At 49.2% G+C, this 14,962-nt stretch overlaps 1 protein-coding gene across 7 annotated transcripts in view; it reads right to left on the bottom strand.

Annotated features, from left to right (window-relative positions):
* Anks6 (ankyrin repeat and sterile alpha motif domain containing 6) overlaps positions 1–11,080 on the bottom strand; it is a 50,520-nt gene extending 39,440 nt beyond the window's left edge. For 3 of the 7 annotated variants that reach the window (XM_063224775.1, XM_063224764.1, XM_063224770.1), the window contains exons 1-2: positions 10,688–11,077; positions 1,289–1,791 (exon numbers count right to left, since the gene is read on the bottom strand). In XM_063224775.1, coding sequence (XP_063080845.1) covers positions 1,289–1,791; positions 10,688–11,037 — 853 coding nt within the window. In that variant the 5' untranslated portion in view covers positions 11,038–11,077. Of the gene's footprint in view, positions 1–1,288; positions 1,792–10,687 lie in introns of all 7 variants that reach the window. The other 4 variants (XR_010039387.1, XR_010039388.1, XM_063224787.1 and 1 more) reach the window with 3 other exon arrangements.
* Between the last annotated feature and the right edge of the window lie 3,882 nt (positions 11,081–14,962).

Raw genomic sequence — 14,962 nt, 5'->3', positions numbered from 1 at the left:
AGGTCTTGGAAGGAGCAGACATCTTGACAATTTCACAGAAAGAGCTAGAGATTGTAATTATTGTTAAATACTCTTTCTCATTATTAATAACACAGTTTCTACCCTTAGGAAGGGCATGGTATACTTCCTGCTCACCTATAAGGCTGCTGAAAGCCACCTTCTCAAGGTGGTCACCCCCTGCGTGACCTCAAAAGGCAGCCTGTATCACCCTGGCTCTACTGTACCTAATCCCTTGCCTTGCCCTCGTTTGTTTTTTTTTAACCTCGAGGCATTTCTATCGTCTGTATAATTGATTTAATGTTTATTTACTGTCTTCCTCCATGGATGCCACAGCCTCACGGGGATTTGGGTCTCACCGGTTCACTGCCGAATCGCAGGTACCTTGAATGGTGCCTGATATCCAGTAAGCACTCAACAAACACTTGATAGGCATTGTCTTACTATTCCCAAAGAAACAGTCCCAGGGAAGCATACTCCTTATGCCTATTTTATGAAAGAGAGCACTTAAGTCCTAGAGGGACAACTCACAGGGCCCGGGCTACCCAGTTAGAGAGTGGGAAAAGGGCCTAAACAGGGACACTCCACAGAGGGGGCCCACTCTTATCTCCATCCCGCCTGGTACTGGGTCACGTGTGGCTACTTTAAGGTCTCAGTGCGCATGGCGAACTACAAGCTCTGCAATGCAGTGCATCCTGGGGCCGAGTCACCAAGGGCTGCCTCAGCAGCCCTGTAAGGGCCAGAAAGACGGAAAAAGGAAAAAGGCACGGGAGACTCTAATGAGTGTTTGGAAAACGTGAACGAAAGAGGGGGCTGATTTTCACTACCTTTGTAGGACTTGGTCTTCGCTGGCAGACGAGGTTAGGCACGCCGTTCTAGGGCAGTGGTTCGCAAGCTACAGCCAGTACACTCTGCCTGCTCCCTGTCTTTGACACTATAGTTTACAGGCACACAGCCAGACTGCCTTGTGTATACAGTGTGTCGAGCTACGGTCACTCTAACAGAACTGAGCAGTTCTGACAGACTGTACAACTCACAAAACCTAAAGTTTTTATTATGTGGCCCTCTACAAAAAGTGTGCTGACCTTGGTACTGGAAGGATCTCAGAACCAGCTGGTGAGGAAGAAGGCCTGGCTAGGTTCCTACCACACTGGGTTCTCTGGAGAGCTGTACCAGATATCCCTGCGTGAAACCTCAAGCACACCAAACTCAAACTCCAGGCCAGGGGGTAAAGCCATTTCAGTATAATGTGGGGTCCTCCCTGAAGCCATGGCAGGGGGTACAGCCTGACCTGTTCTGGGCCTGACAGTGGTCAGCGGGTCCAGGTAGTCTGCAAGGTCCCTGTGCCTGCGGTCCAGGGCCACCTCGAAGGCTGTCTTCTCCAGAACACTGAGGTGGTCAGGGTTGGCTCCCTTCTCTGCCAGCTGTTGGGCCACGCCGAGCCTCCCAGCCAGCGCTGCCAACATCAGGGGGCTCCAGCCCACTGTCCGGGCTGCGTAGTTGGGGTCAGCACCCCACTCCAGCAGCAGCCGCACCACAGCCTCATGTCCATGCTGGACGGCGGCCATCAGGGCTGTGATGTCCAGCAGCTCATCTCTGCTGCCTCCCAGCCCTGGCTGCTTGCCGGAGGGGCTGTGATGGTCCACAAAGGCACCGGCTTCCAGGAGCAGCTTTACCACACCCAGGTGGCCACCCCGAGAGGCCACAGTGAGCACACTGGCCCCCAGCCGGTTGTGAGCATTGACATCAGCCCCATGGTCCAGGAGGAGGTGTGCCACGCTCACATGCCCAAACCTGGGAGGAAAATGGAGAATTAGTGACACTAAATGTGGAGCACCAAAGGGAACAGCTCATGTGGTTCTCATTTGTCAGCAACTATAAAAGGCACAGCAGCTGCATAGTCTAAGAGCCCTTGGCTGGGCGTCAGCCACTATGCTGGCTCCAGAGATGCACTATTGCCAGGTGAGTAACCGTCCTGCCCAGTTTGAACCCCAAACTAGCTGTGCAACCTTGGCAAGAATTTCAGCTTCTCTGTGCCTTCTTTCCCCCATCTTGTAAAATGGGGCTCTAATTGTATCTACTTCAAGGGCTGAGCTAAGAAAAAAAAAAAAAAAATATATATATATATACATACACACACACACACATATATATATAGATATACATATATAGATACATACATAGATCTAGAGCAGCGCTTGACAAAGGAAGGCATCATGCATACAGATGTCAGCATTTTATGCATTTTAAATCCTGCAACGTGCCAAGTTCAGCCAGCTGCTAAGGGACAGCATTCAGGTCACTACCTGGGTGACCTGTGTGAATTCTGCTGGTCTCATATTTTCCCCTGTGCTACTTGGCCTCCCCCATCTCAATTCATTTTATCCTGCTTTCGGGCCCAGGCATCTGTCGCTTTCCGTGCTCTGTCTGCCCATGGGCAAGGCTCATGTCTGATTCATTCCTGTCCTTTCCAGTTCACAGTGCTGCCTCCACATGCCAAGAGATGTGGCATGGCCCGGCTCAGCAAAGGGCCCAGGCGCCTGGCATGGAAGCCTGTTGCCACCTGGTGGCAGTAATGTTCGATGCAGGCGGTCGAGACTGGCCTGAGTCAGATTGAGCTCAAAGCAGCTAGCTAGAGCTGTGTTTGTGACGGCGCTAGGAAGAGGAGTTTCATGCCTACCAACTCCCTAACACCAGGAAGAAAACAGCCCAGCACTTGTTTAACACTAGCGGTCAAGAAAGGTCTGCTTTGTGCATTCCAGTGGTCTCTGAGTACATTAGAGCTGCCACAAGAGGCTTGAGACCAACCAGGAAAGGAAGTCTGAAGGGGCCAACTATGCCAGGCTTGGGGCCACAGTGAGCTGTCACATCTGCATCTGTGAGGCCACTTTCTAGTTTGCTGCTGAGCCCCTCCTTTCTGGGACGAGGTGTGCCCCATCTAAACCAGGCCTCCCTCCTGCCTACACAGGCAGAGCCAGGGCTGCACTCTGGCCAAAGCTCCCCCTGCACTTACAAATACTTTCTAGGAAGTGAACCTTAACAGCGCAGGGTCAGCTCAGCCCGAACAAAAGGAGGAGAGCTGCAGCCTGGGTTTCTCTTCCCTGAGCAGAGTCACCTGAAATACACTCAAATGCAGAAGGCTGTGTGACCCCAGAGTCGCTCTGTCCTCGACATAGTCCCCCAAACCTGAGGATCACCCTCCAGATTTCCACTGCCCAAAGAGGCTGCCTACTTTGCTGACCTCTTTTCCTGGCACCTCTTGCCAGCTCTCTCCCCACTCACACTCACCTGTTATAAATCTCACCCTCTCCTGCCACCTCACCCCCTCCCCTCTGTACCCCAGGAGCACACTCTGTCTTGCTCAGGATTCAGCTCAGAGCTCCTCTGTACAAGTCCAGGCCAAACCTCCACAGCCCAGGTCAGGTGCCCCTCTTCCGAGCACCCACGGTTGTGTATCCTTGCCCCCCACGATATCTAAGTCCTCCTTTGAGAACTGTCTCCCGCATTTGCCTGTGGGTTTGCAAACTGGCTTCCATGTATTCTTACTTCCCCAGTCCTTAACACAGGAGCAGATCCATACTGGAGCTCAGTACCTTTGACAAAGGAACAGGTAAATGAATGCATAAATACAGTGACTAAGGAGGGGCAGGGCCAGGCAGTAGAAATAACTGAAGAACCACTGTAAATGATTACTCTGTTAGTTATCAAGCATAAGATAAAATCTAGCATAATATCTAGCAGATTACATAGGTGCTTTCTGATTTTTACCTCATTTGATCTTAGTAAACCTCAAGATAAACTCATCACCTCCCACCCCACCAATAAGGAAACCACAAATTAGAGTGGAAATTGGTTAATCTCGATTTAAAAGTGACAGAGTCAAAACTGGGCCCTAAAATTGCAAATCTCGGCTCTTTCCATGTACCCAGTATGAGGGAGAAAAGGGCTGAATTCGAGCAGAAATACTGAAATTTGGAATGTTTTCTGAACTCTCAGGTAGCCCCAGAGAGCATTCAATTAGGCTGAAAATATAAAAGGATTCAGTGGAGGCTGAGATAATTTTTCAAATGCTAAGTTCCTAACAGATAATTATTGGAGATGTGGATGCCAGGGGCTTTCTGAGCAGGTGCTATGATTACCAATTAACTTCAGCAATTAACACGTGTGTTTGAAGAGCTGGCACATGCTCCTGCCACTCTGAGTACAGGGCTGAGGGTTCAGCTCTACCACCCTGGCAGGCAAGAGAACGCTGGGAACTTGAAGAGTAAACACTGTACTCTACTGTCCCGTGACAGAAGAGGCAGTTGTTTTTTGTTTTTTGTTTTTAAGTCAGTGTCTCATTGTATAGTTCACACTGTTCCTGAACTCACTATGTAGCTCAGGCTGGCCTCGAACTCATGATAATCCTCCTGCCTCAGCCTCCTGAGTGCCAGGATTATAGGCATGTGCCACCACGCCTAGCACTTGCAGTTAAATTTCTTGCCAAAAGTTCTACATGGACTGAATGAGCTAATTCATTTAAAGCACTAAGTACAATACTTGACACAAAGTGCTTGATAAAGGTTACCTATACTTTTCTAAATAGGAAAAACCATTAATCTAACTATTTCTGATATTAAAATTTGTACGAGGCCAAAGTCACCAAGTCCAGACTCAGAGCCTCTGAGGGTGGTCCAGGCCGGTGATGAGCTGTGGATAGACAGATGCTCACTTGGGCTCAAAGTGCTGGCTGCCAGCATACCACCTGAGGAGGATTCTGCAGCACATCTAAACTCAGGGAAAAAGAGCGCAAGACTGAACAGTGTCCGTGTGCCTGCCACCATGACCTGAGGGGCAGACAGACAGACCAACATCCTTCTAGCAAGTCACCCACTTATTACTCCTCCACGCTAACCTTTTCTGTGGACTGAGGAGCAGCAATCTTGCACACTACTCGGGCAGACACATGGCCCTGAGTAGACAGCTGGGATCAACAACTTAGGGACAATAAACTGTACAGTGCCCAGGCCTTGTCTAGGCCCTAAGAGTAGGCAAGAGTGAGTTCACAAGAGGGCACTCCAGGAATAGAATGAAAATCTTAAAGCAGGTGAGAGTTTTAGCACACTAATAATATTCCCAAAAGAGAACCTGAAAGGTAAATCAAGTAATGAAGAGAAATACCAAAGTCTCTCCATTTGGAAGTGACAAACACAGGACACTTGGGCCGCAACTCCCAGCTTCTTTTTCAACACCAAATTTTACAGAAGAAAGTAAGTCCTCTAAAAATGGTAATTACTTAACCAATCAAAGCAAGGCGTCATGGCACAACCCTGTAATCCCAGCATTCCAGAGGCTGAGACTGGAGAGCCACCACGAGTTTGAGGCCAGCCTCCACAACATAGTGAGTTCAAGGCCAGTTGGAACTACACAGTGCGACCCTGTGTCCAAAAAAATAAAAAGTTAACCAAGCAAAGGTTAAGTCACTTCTGAGTCTCCTGCCCATCAAGATGAACAGACACTAATGAATGGAAATTAGTCAGATCATTTTGAAAAACCTGCAGAACAAACTTGGTGACAGCAAACACTGGGGCTAAGGGGTCCTGGAGACTCTGAGGAGAAGCAGCACTGTAAACCTCCTCAGTGATTAGTTCCTGGGCTTGCCATGTGGAGCCTGGAGACAGGCGCGTTTCAGTGGCTCCCATACCTAGGGTGCCAGAGTCACTCCAACGCTTGGCCGCCTCAATCCCAATCTCCAGACACACAAGCCGGAGTCTCCCAGTGATTCTCAGGGGTGGCCAGGTTTGAGGGCTGTGAGGAAGGCTGCCAGCTCTAACAGGTATGGCACCACTACCAAGGCCTGCTCAGTACAGAGAGGCCAGGGAACAGGGCTTCCAGGAAGATGCCAAGTAGGGGGAGGGGTTTACTGCAGAGACTTCCCTGTATAGAATTATGATGAGGGCTCTGCAGTGGGATGCTCTCAGGCTGCTCTGACCACCTGCATGATTTTATAATCTAAGTCTCAAGACTCTCATCTGTAAAGTGGAGACAATATTCTCCACCTGCAGTGAAAGCTCAGTGTTAGCTTTCAATAGGATGCAAAGAGACAGAAGAGGCCTAGACGAAACCCTCTTGGCCTGAGTTTAGGAAACAGGAGAGCAGCAGAGAAGATGAAGGAAGAAGATGGACAGGACCTCGCACACCATGCTGAGGGCTACGGCTGGGGAACCATCACAGAGAGGCAAGCCAAAGCATCACTTCAAAAGGACCTGAAAGCACTTAGAGGACGGAGGAGAGAGGACGCACTAGGCAGGAGAAGAACTGGATGAAGGCAGAGGGCACGGAAAGCAAGGTGCAGACTCAAGGGCTACATCAGGGCAGAAAAAAAAGCTCTCAGGTACAAACCTGGGGAATGGGTGGTGTCACTAAGAAAGACAGAAAACCTAAAAGAAAGGTAATAGCCCAAAAGGTGCTCTGGGCAAGAAGTAAACTGTCTTTAGATAGAGGCTGCCAACCAGCTGAGCAGAGAATAAAACATTGCCTTTAGTACCTCATGCAAACCAGTAGCCTGCACCTTGTAACCGGGCTGCATTCCCCAAGTGTGTTTATAGACCAATGGACATCAGTGTCCTGCAGCTGGGAAATGGGCAGGGAAAACCACAGTCAGCCCACAGACACACCAGCACATGGTAGCTGAAAATAATTTGAAAATAATGCAGAGCAAAATTTTGCTAATAATACAAATTTAGTTTGATTAGAACAACTAAATGTAACACTTGGAAAGAAACCCAAGAAATAAAATATTTGGGAGTCACAATGAGGTTATACTTAAAGAACTCTTTGTTTCAAAACTTTCAGAAAAACAAAAGGGTCGGTACCCAGGGAAAGATGCTGTCCTCCACTGACCACCTCACAAATGCAAACCACAGCAATATAAAGATTTTTATTTTTAATCCACCAAACTGGCCAAATCCACAAGCCTGGCCACAATTCTCTGTTAGGGAAGCCACAGAAAGGCAGGCACGCACACACACCCTGGTAGGAGACAAAGTGGGCTGACTGCTATGGTTGGAAGAACACTAGGCCTCCTGAGACACTCAGGTCCCAAACCCCAGAACCTATAAATATGTGGTGCATAAAGCAAAGGAGATGTTGAGGCGGGGGTAGGATGAAGGGTGCTGATCAGCCGACTTAAGATGGATGAAGCAAAAATATCACCCCAGTGGGATCAACAGCATCACAGGGCTCCTCGAATATGGGCCAAGGAAGTGAAGGCTCAGGGCAGAGAAGATGTAAGGGTGAGGCAGAGGCAGAGGCGGAGGTGATGTGATGGCTGCTAACTTTGCTGACTTCAAAGACCTGGAACCATGGAACACAGGCAGTCACCAGAACCAGAACAGGAAAGGACAACACTGCTCCACTACAGCCACTGGAAAGAATACCACTGTCCACATCTTCATTTAACCCAGTGAGACTTACTCTACATTTGTAACCTCTGAAGCTTTAAGATACTAACTCTGCACTGTTGTAAACTGCATTTGTGGTAATTGGTTATAACATGGGAGATCGACTTGGCTTTATTCATCAAAATTACAAATAGCCCACCTGCTCTCCCCGGGGGCTCCCTCGGAAACACCTGCTCACCTGTGAAATGACATGTGTCAGATTATTCGCAGCAGCATGAATGGAACAGCAAGGGACCAGAAACAACAGCCTAACTATTGGTCCACAGGAGCTAGGTAAATAAATTATTACAAAATAAAATTACTGGAGGCTATGAAAAAATGAGAGGTGTTTATATACAGACATGGAAGGCCAAAGTACATTGCAGATCAGTACGTGAAGTCTGTGTAAGAAGGGGGAGGAAGAGAAAGTCAACAATCTTAATCCGCTTGTGTGTATGGAAGGCAGCAGCTCCCCAATGGGAGTGACGATGCCCCAGTGGACATACCGCAATGTGTGGGGACACCGATTACCACCGCTGGGCGTGGGCCGGGCAAGTCACTGGCATCTAGCGAAGAGAGACCAACGATGATGCTACGTAATCTACAAAAAAGAACAATCCTATCTAGAATGTCAACAGAACCGGAGCATGATGTAAGGCTGGGGATATAGCTCAGTGGCACAGTACCTTCCTACCAGGAGCAAGGTCCTGAGTCTGATTCCAGGTACCCCCCCCACACATACACAAAATACTAACTAGAATGTCAACAGTATCAGGTTAGAGAAATGCTAGTCCAAAGAAATGCTGGGTGGTCACGCAAAAGAATCTGGCAGGTGGAAAAGTGGGGTCTGCGTGGATAATGGACAGAGGTGACAGACTTCGTGGTTCACCACTGGCTGCACGTGTGTCTTATGAATGAATATATTATCCAGTCAAAATTAAACAGCCCTTTAGAGAAAGCTGGAACTGAGAACACATTTTTCTACACAGAACAAGTTTAACAACCCTGAGAATTCCTGTTCCCTTACCTCAGGACCCCAACTATTCTTCCATGACTATACCCAGTACCTAGAAACAGTGCTCAAATCTCTCCCATCCTAAAACATTTAGGACAAATGAGCAAAACTCAGTGAAAGGGCCATTTGCACTTTTGTGTGTGGGCCCAAGTGCCCCTCTCTCGGCCATCGCTACCATCCTGTAGCTCTCCCCATCCAGAGTCTCCTGCCCTTGCTAAATGAGTCCCTGTCTTCCCTTTCCCTCCAAGCGAGGATATGAGTGCCCCTCCTTGAAACCCTTCCTAAATCCTCAGCTACAAACTCTGCTATCCAATCTCTAAATCTTAGTATTTCTCTAGGTCGATCAGTGGTGGTGACCCTACGGCATGTGTGCCACAATGGGCTGTTTGTATCACGGAGAGCTCCAAATGGTTCACCATCACTGCTACCAAGTAGAATGGTTATGAATGGATTTGTGGTAACTGATTATAACGTGGGAGAGTGATTTGGAATAAATGAATATGAATGAAGAGGTTTTGGATTTGGGCCATCTAGGTTCAAATCCTGGCTCTTCCACTTGAAGCTATGTCCTGCTAGGCAAGACCAAGAGTCCATTCATCTCAGACCCTAACTTGTGGAGGTTCAGTGGGCTAATCTGTGCAAAGCCTCTGGATTGGGGTTTGCACATAGGTGCTAAATAAATATTAATACAGTAAAATTTTCACAAAAACAGTAGCAGTTATTCCCTTCCCGTATACAGACATTTTACAACTCCAACCTTAGGGACCCTACTGCTGACACGTGAACAAGTCCACACTAGCCTCATAGAGGATCAGAGAAGCAGTTCCATCACCCCGGTGGCCACAGCCAACATCCAACCACTTAGCTCACTTACACAGGTGTGAGGATGGTTGGACCTCCGTGCAGAGGGCAGGCAGAGACCTGAGTGGCAAAGTAGCATGCTATAGGCATGTCTGTCTGTTTAATAAAGCTACCAGACTTAAGGCGACTGTCCTCCAGCAACGGCTGAGACAGTCAGCTACTTTACGTGCCACATTCACCTCGGATTATTCCTCCCATTCAGAGTTCCAGTTGTCATTAATATGCCACTAACTTTCTGTTTCCTCAGGCTCCGGACTCCCATATACCCACCTCCCTGATGGTCTCTTTTCCCCAGCATCCTCATCAAAAGATCCATTTGATGTGCACTTGGAGGCCAGGCCCATTCTCAAACCTGCCTCTTCTCCTGCAATCTCTAGGCCAGTGCATGAGCTGCTATGAGCCAGAAATCTTTACCGTTTTCTTCTCCTTCAAGTCAGGCAACGATTCATCACACTATCTACCCCGAGTATATCTCAAACTCGATCTCTGCTATCCACAGTCTTCGTTCTGGTCCACACCACCATCACTTCTTATCTGAAATGCTGCAATTCCCTCCCAACCAGCCCTTCTGCTTTGACTCCATCCCTCCAACCAATTCCCTGTAGTGATCTTTCCAAAGCATAAATCTGGTCCTATCATTCGTTCTGGTTAGAACCGTCAGTGACTCCCCATGCCCTTAGAGTTGTGGGCCTTTTTCAGCCCTGACCTCTGAATCTATCTTCCCTCTCAGGGATAATCTCGCACTCCCAGTCCTTCCAGCCCCTGTCCCATGACAGCCACTTTTCCTACTTCTTGGTATCACCTTCACAGGGGCCTCTCCCTATCTCCCTGGTAAATTTTTCTGTCCTGGTAAGTTCAAATAAACCCTGAGTTCTCCGCGTGGATATCACATTATTTCTCCTAAAACGCTTACTCACTCCTCCCTCCCCAAACCGAGTCAGCCGCCCCAAGAAATGCCCACTTCTTAAAGGTCAAGTCTGCTGTGCGTTTGTCCAGCGTGCCCACCAGCTTGTGTTTTGCCTGGGTGGCCACTTTACCAGGCTCAGCATTATCCTTCAGGCCAAGCCAAAATGGGTAAACAAGTTCTTAGAGAACCCACGTGGCAAGAAAGAATGAATGGACACCTCTTAAGATTCTAAGTCTTTAAGATTCCATGCGCAGCCTCCAGATTGTTTTGAAAGGTCAAAGTTTCTAAGACTGATTTTATGTTAACTAAAAGAAGGTCCACTTCTAGGATAAAGTTTGCCCAAAACCGCTCTAAGTTTACCATTCCTTCCCTCCGGAGTCCTTGACTCTTTCCCTCCCGGGGCGTCCGCGGGGAGGCGGCTCGCAGGTCCCGCCTCCGCGCCCCGCCCGCGTCCGGGCAGGCGCCGGCCCCGGGGTCCCGGCTCACCTGGCCGCCTGCATCAGCGCGCTCCAGCCGTAGTGGTTGCGGCTGTTCACCGAGGCGCCGCGGCGCAGCAGGAAGCGCACCAGCGGCTCGTGGCCCCCGGCCGCGGCGAACTGCAGCGCGGTGTTGCCCGCCTCGTCCGAGGCGTCCACAGGCACCGGCGCTCCGGCCGCCGCTGCCCCGGGACCGGCCGACTCTGGAGCCCCGGGCTCCGCGCCCGCCTCGGGCTCCGCGCCGCGCTCGGCCGGCTCCGCTGCGCCCGGCTCCAGCAGCCGCCGCGCTGTGTCGGTGTCGCCCTGGTCGCAGGCGCGCAGCAGCAGCTGCAAGGCCGGGGGCAACCCGCCCTCGCCCATCGCCGCCGCGGCCGATCGCCCCGAGGCCGCACTGGCTCCGCTCCGCCCCCGCTCCGCCCCCGCCGCGCCCGCGCCCGCGCCCGCGCCCGCGCCTCTGTTCTCGGGAGCGCGCCGGGCCGGGGCCGGGGCCGCGCCTCCTCCGACGCGGTCAGGGTGGGAGGGGACCGCGGGGTTCCGGGAATCTCCCGGCAGCGTCAGTCTCCGGCTGCCTGCTGGGCCTGTGGCTTTTCGGCGGCTGCCAGTGGCCCTGTCCGGTGGCTGGGATGACTTCCTGCCGGGAGTGGGTGCGGAGCATCGGGCCAGCCCTTCCGTTCTGCAGGGTGCAAACCCAATCCTGGGCCCTGAGGCCTTCTCCACACTGGCCTCACCAGGACCGCCGCTCTAAGGACCCCTCAGCGCCTGGCCCTTCCTAAATACACAGTTGGTGCTTTCTAAATAGTTGAATGAATTTAAGAGCTGTTGGGTCTGCTTTGCTCCTCTGCTATGCCCTGCACGACACCTAGTGCTGGGCCTTCGTCTCCTGGACCTTGTGTCCCTTATCAGTGCTCCTCGGAGTGTGGCTCACATGCCAGTTCCAACACCAAATGAGACATCTTTACAAAGGCAGTTTTCTGGCCACGCCCCAGACCCACCCATCTGAAACTCCAACACCAGAGTCCAGGTATGGGATCAGTAACCTGTGGTTTAACAGGGCTTTCGGTTGTCTATGATGCCTGCTAAAGGTGGGAGTCACTTGGTTGGGCTTCAGGGCAGGCCTGCCAGCTACCAGAAATCACAGGATCATACAGTTTTACAGATGAGACAATGGAGGCCTAAGACATTGTGTCCTGCTGTGCTATAGAAGTCATCCCATTTTCTTTTGATGCTCAACAATTATTTGAGTGCCTGCCAGTGCCAGGTGTCATGTCTACCTGCTAGAGAGACTTGGGGATAAGATGACATTTCTTCTGGGGCTGACAGGGAAAGAGACAGGCTGAGAATACACAATCAAGTGGGTAACTTGAAATGATCATGAGTGCTGCAGAAACAAGAGGACATAAATCCAGGAAAATGGGGTAGAAGATGAGATATTGTTTTATAACAAGGTGAATCGAGGTGCCCCTGAAAATGTATGTTATACAGACCCGGAGGAATTAAGAAAGCATTTAGGGAAGGAGCCAGCCAGGGAGAGGGAAGAAGATAGGTTCTAACAAGAGTCACTCTGCCCCTAAATAGCTCATTTTTTGCCACCTGCCTATGGCAGTGACATTAACATTCCATAGGATGGGGTAATTGGTTTTCATAGACCATGAGCTGTGGCCCCAAAGCTTAGAAAAAGGCCAGCCACACAGTAGATGGACAAACCTGAATATTAGACGACCAAGTCCCAGCTGTGTAGGATTATAACAAGAGCAAAATTTGGTGGAGACACAAGGAAGGCTGAGTCATGGCTTTGGCAGATCAGAGCAGATAAAGATGCCTCGAGTATCAGCTGGCAGGGTTGGAAGTAAAAGTGTCCTAGGTAAAATGTACAGGAGAAAAGCCTTGAGAGTCCCCAGAGCTCTGGTTGCAAAGGGCTTTGGTACCAGGATAAGGACTGTGGAGTGTGTTCTTTGAGCTGTGTTGAACCAGTGTTGGAGCACTGGACTTGCAAGGTTGGTGCTCACCACTGAGAGCAGTTTCTGAGGCCGAACCCTCACTCCCAGGTTTGGCTGCAATAACAACCTTGGGGAGCAGGGCGATTCCTTAGAAAGGTTTGATAAAGATACTTGTTTCCCTGAAAAGTCCCAGTAATTATTCCTTTGTTTTACTTTCTTTCTCCAAGTATCTTTTATTTTTTACTAACTAGTTCTTTGATCATGAAAAGTAGAGTGGTATCTTGGTTCACAAATGCTTTTGTTTGCCCCCAGTTCTGTAAGTTAGTGATTGGTTCATGTTTAAGTGCATCCTGATTGGCGCAGCCCAGGTTGTTTGCTGAAGTGGCTGGGAATGAGGCTTTTTCTAGCAAGACAGCCAACTGTCAGGATGTCAGGATCTTAACCCTGACTTGAGGAGTCTGACTGCTAAGGAGGCCAACCACAAGAGAAAGCAGAGCCAAGTGATAGAGATCAAGGGAAAAACAGTCCCACCCCCATTCTTTCTGTTAGGTTTATTTTGAGCAAGGTTGTCATCTCTTGCTATCCAAGCCATAACAGATGCATCATTTACTTCTTAAATGACTGGGTTCATGTGATGCATGCTATTTTGAATCTTGCAGGTTTTTTTTTTTTTTTCCCATTTAGCGAATGTCTTGGGCATCTTTTCTTGTAGGTGAATGTATGTCAGCTGCGTGCTTTTCAGTGGTTGCATATAACATCACTCAGTAGCTATAGCATGATTTACTCAATCATTTTAGATGATATAAAATTGGCTTGTTTCCAGTATTTTGTTCTTATTTTTAAAAAAAAAATAGTCTTTCATTGAATAGGATTTATGACAGTCAGCTTCCTAGCAGGCACGTTTAGTGGAAGAACTGATGATGGCTTGCTAAAGGGGCTTTTACACAAGTGTAGACGGGGGTTACTAAGAGCCACAGGACTTGCACAGTCTCTAGGCTGGCAACATTAGGGAACACTTACTATTCCAGGTCTGAATAGGAGGAGAGCAACACTGCAATTTTAAGGAAGAAAACTATAGAGACCTATAGTTTTGGCATTTGGTAGCCAATCCAGTCAATTCAGTAAGGGGGTGATCCCTAGAGGAATAGAATCCTCTGACCTCACTGGCCTTTGATCTCTCATCTCCTGCCGTTGTTCCTTGTTGGAAATCCAAAGGAAGAGAGTAATTTTTTTTATTCTGTAAATCTGTATAACTTGTACCCCTTCACTGTTTTTTTTTCTTTCTTTTCTTTTCTCCTTAAATAAAAATTAAAAAAAAAAAAAAAAAAAAAAAGAAATCCAAAGGAAGCCAGAGGCTATGAGCATGCTGTATAGTCCTGACAAGTTGGCTTGCCAGTATCTGTAATCCTAGCACTTTGGAGGTAGAAGGAGGCTGTGTGTCTAAGGTCAGCCTGAACTACACAGTGAGACCATGTCTCAGGAGAGGAGGCAAATGGAAGACAGCTAGCGGCTAGCACCTGACTTCTCTGTGTGTGGTCTCTGAGACAACAGCATTAGTAGCTCCTGGGATCCTCTTAGAAGCACAGATCTTGGACCCACCCCGGCCCTACTGAATAGGAATCTGCAGTTCAACACGAGCCCTGGATGACCTGGTGTACATTAAAGTTTGAGCACATAAATTTCTTAGGCAAATGTATCCATAGTCTTGTTATTTATGAACTCTCTTCTAGCATTTTTTTTCATTGACCCCTATGTTGATTTGGGTCCTCCGAAAATCAGATGTCCAAATTTTTTGGAGTGGGTTGTTTTGGGGGAGGGATTATTTTCTGAGAAAAATTATCTGTGAAAGATCAAGCTAGACGATGGACCGTCGGGGGACCGGCGGCGGCTGAAAAGATAAGAAGTATTAAATATAAATGACCTTTATTTTGAAAATGCAGAGAGAGACACCCATCCCCTGCCCCCCACCCTCGGCGATCTCTCCCCGTGGAACACGTGGAGTGGAGGAATATAAGTAGCCTTGGTTTGGGGTGGAACCTAAGGGACCATTAGTGATGCACAGGTAGCCCATTGGTATTCTTTTGGCGCCATAGGTAAAACCCTAGGGGTGGGGGAGATGGAGCTCCTTGGTTCCGGCTGAGGCTTTTCCAGCTACAGTATCTGGCCTGGAAGAGAAGGAAGAGGGAGGGGAAAGTTCAGACCATGATGTCATCTGATGCCTGAGAAAGGAAAAGGGAAAGTGAGGCGCTTTAGCCTACAACACCGTTTTGAGAGAGTCGGCAAGGCCTACAGGAGACCCCAGGCAAAGGCTGTTTGCCAAAACTGACATGCATCCACCAGGCTGGTCA

This window comes from Cavia porcellus, unplaced genomic scaffold (assembly GCF_034190915.1).
Source record: "Cavia porcellus strain 051 isolate PalLab524CR breed Dunkin Hartley unplaced genomic scaffold, mCavPor4.1 scaffold_1, whole genome shotgun sequence".
NCBI classification, from domain to species: domain Eukaryota; kingdom Metazoa; phylum Chordata; class Mammalia; order Rodentia; family Caviidae; genus Cavia; species Cavia porcellus.
The sequence above is the reverse complement of the archived record's forward strand: the minus strand, read 5'-3'. Positions and strand labels throughout refer to the sequence as shown.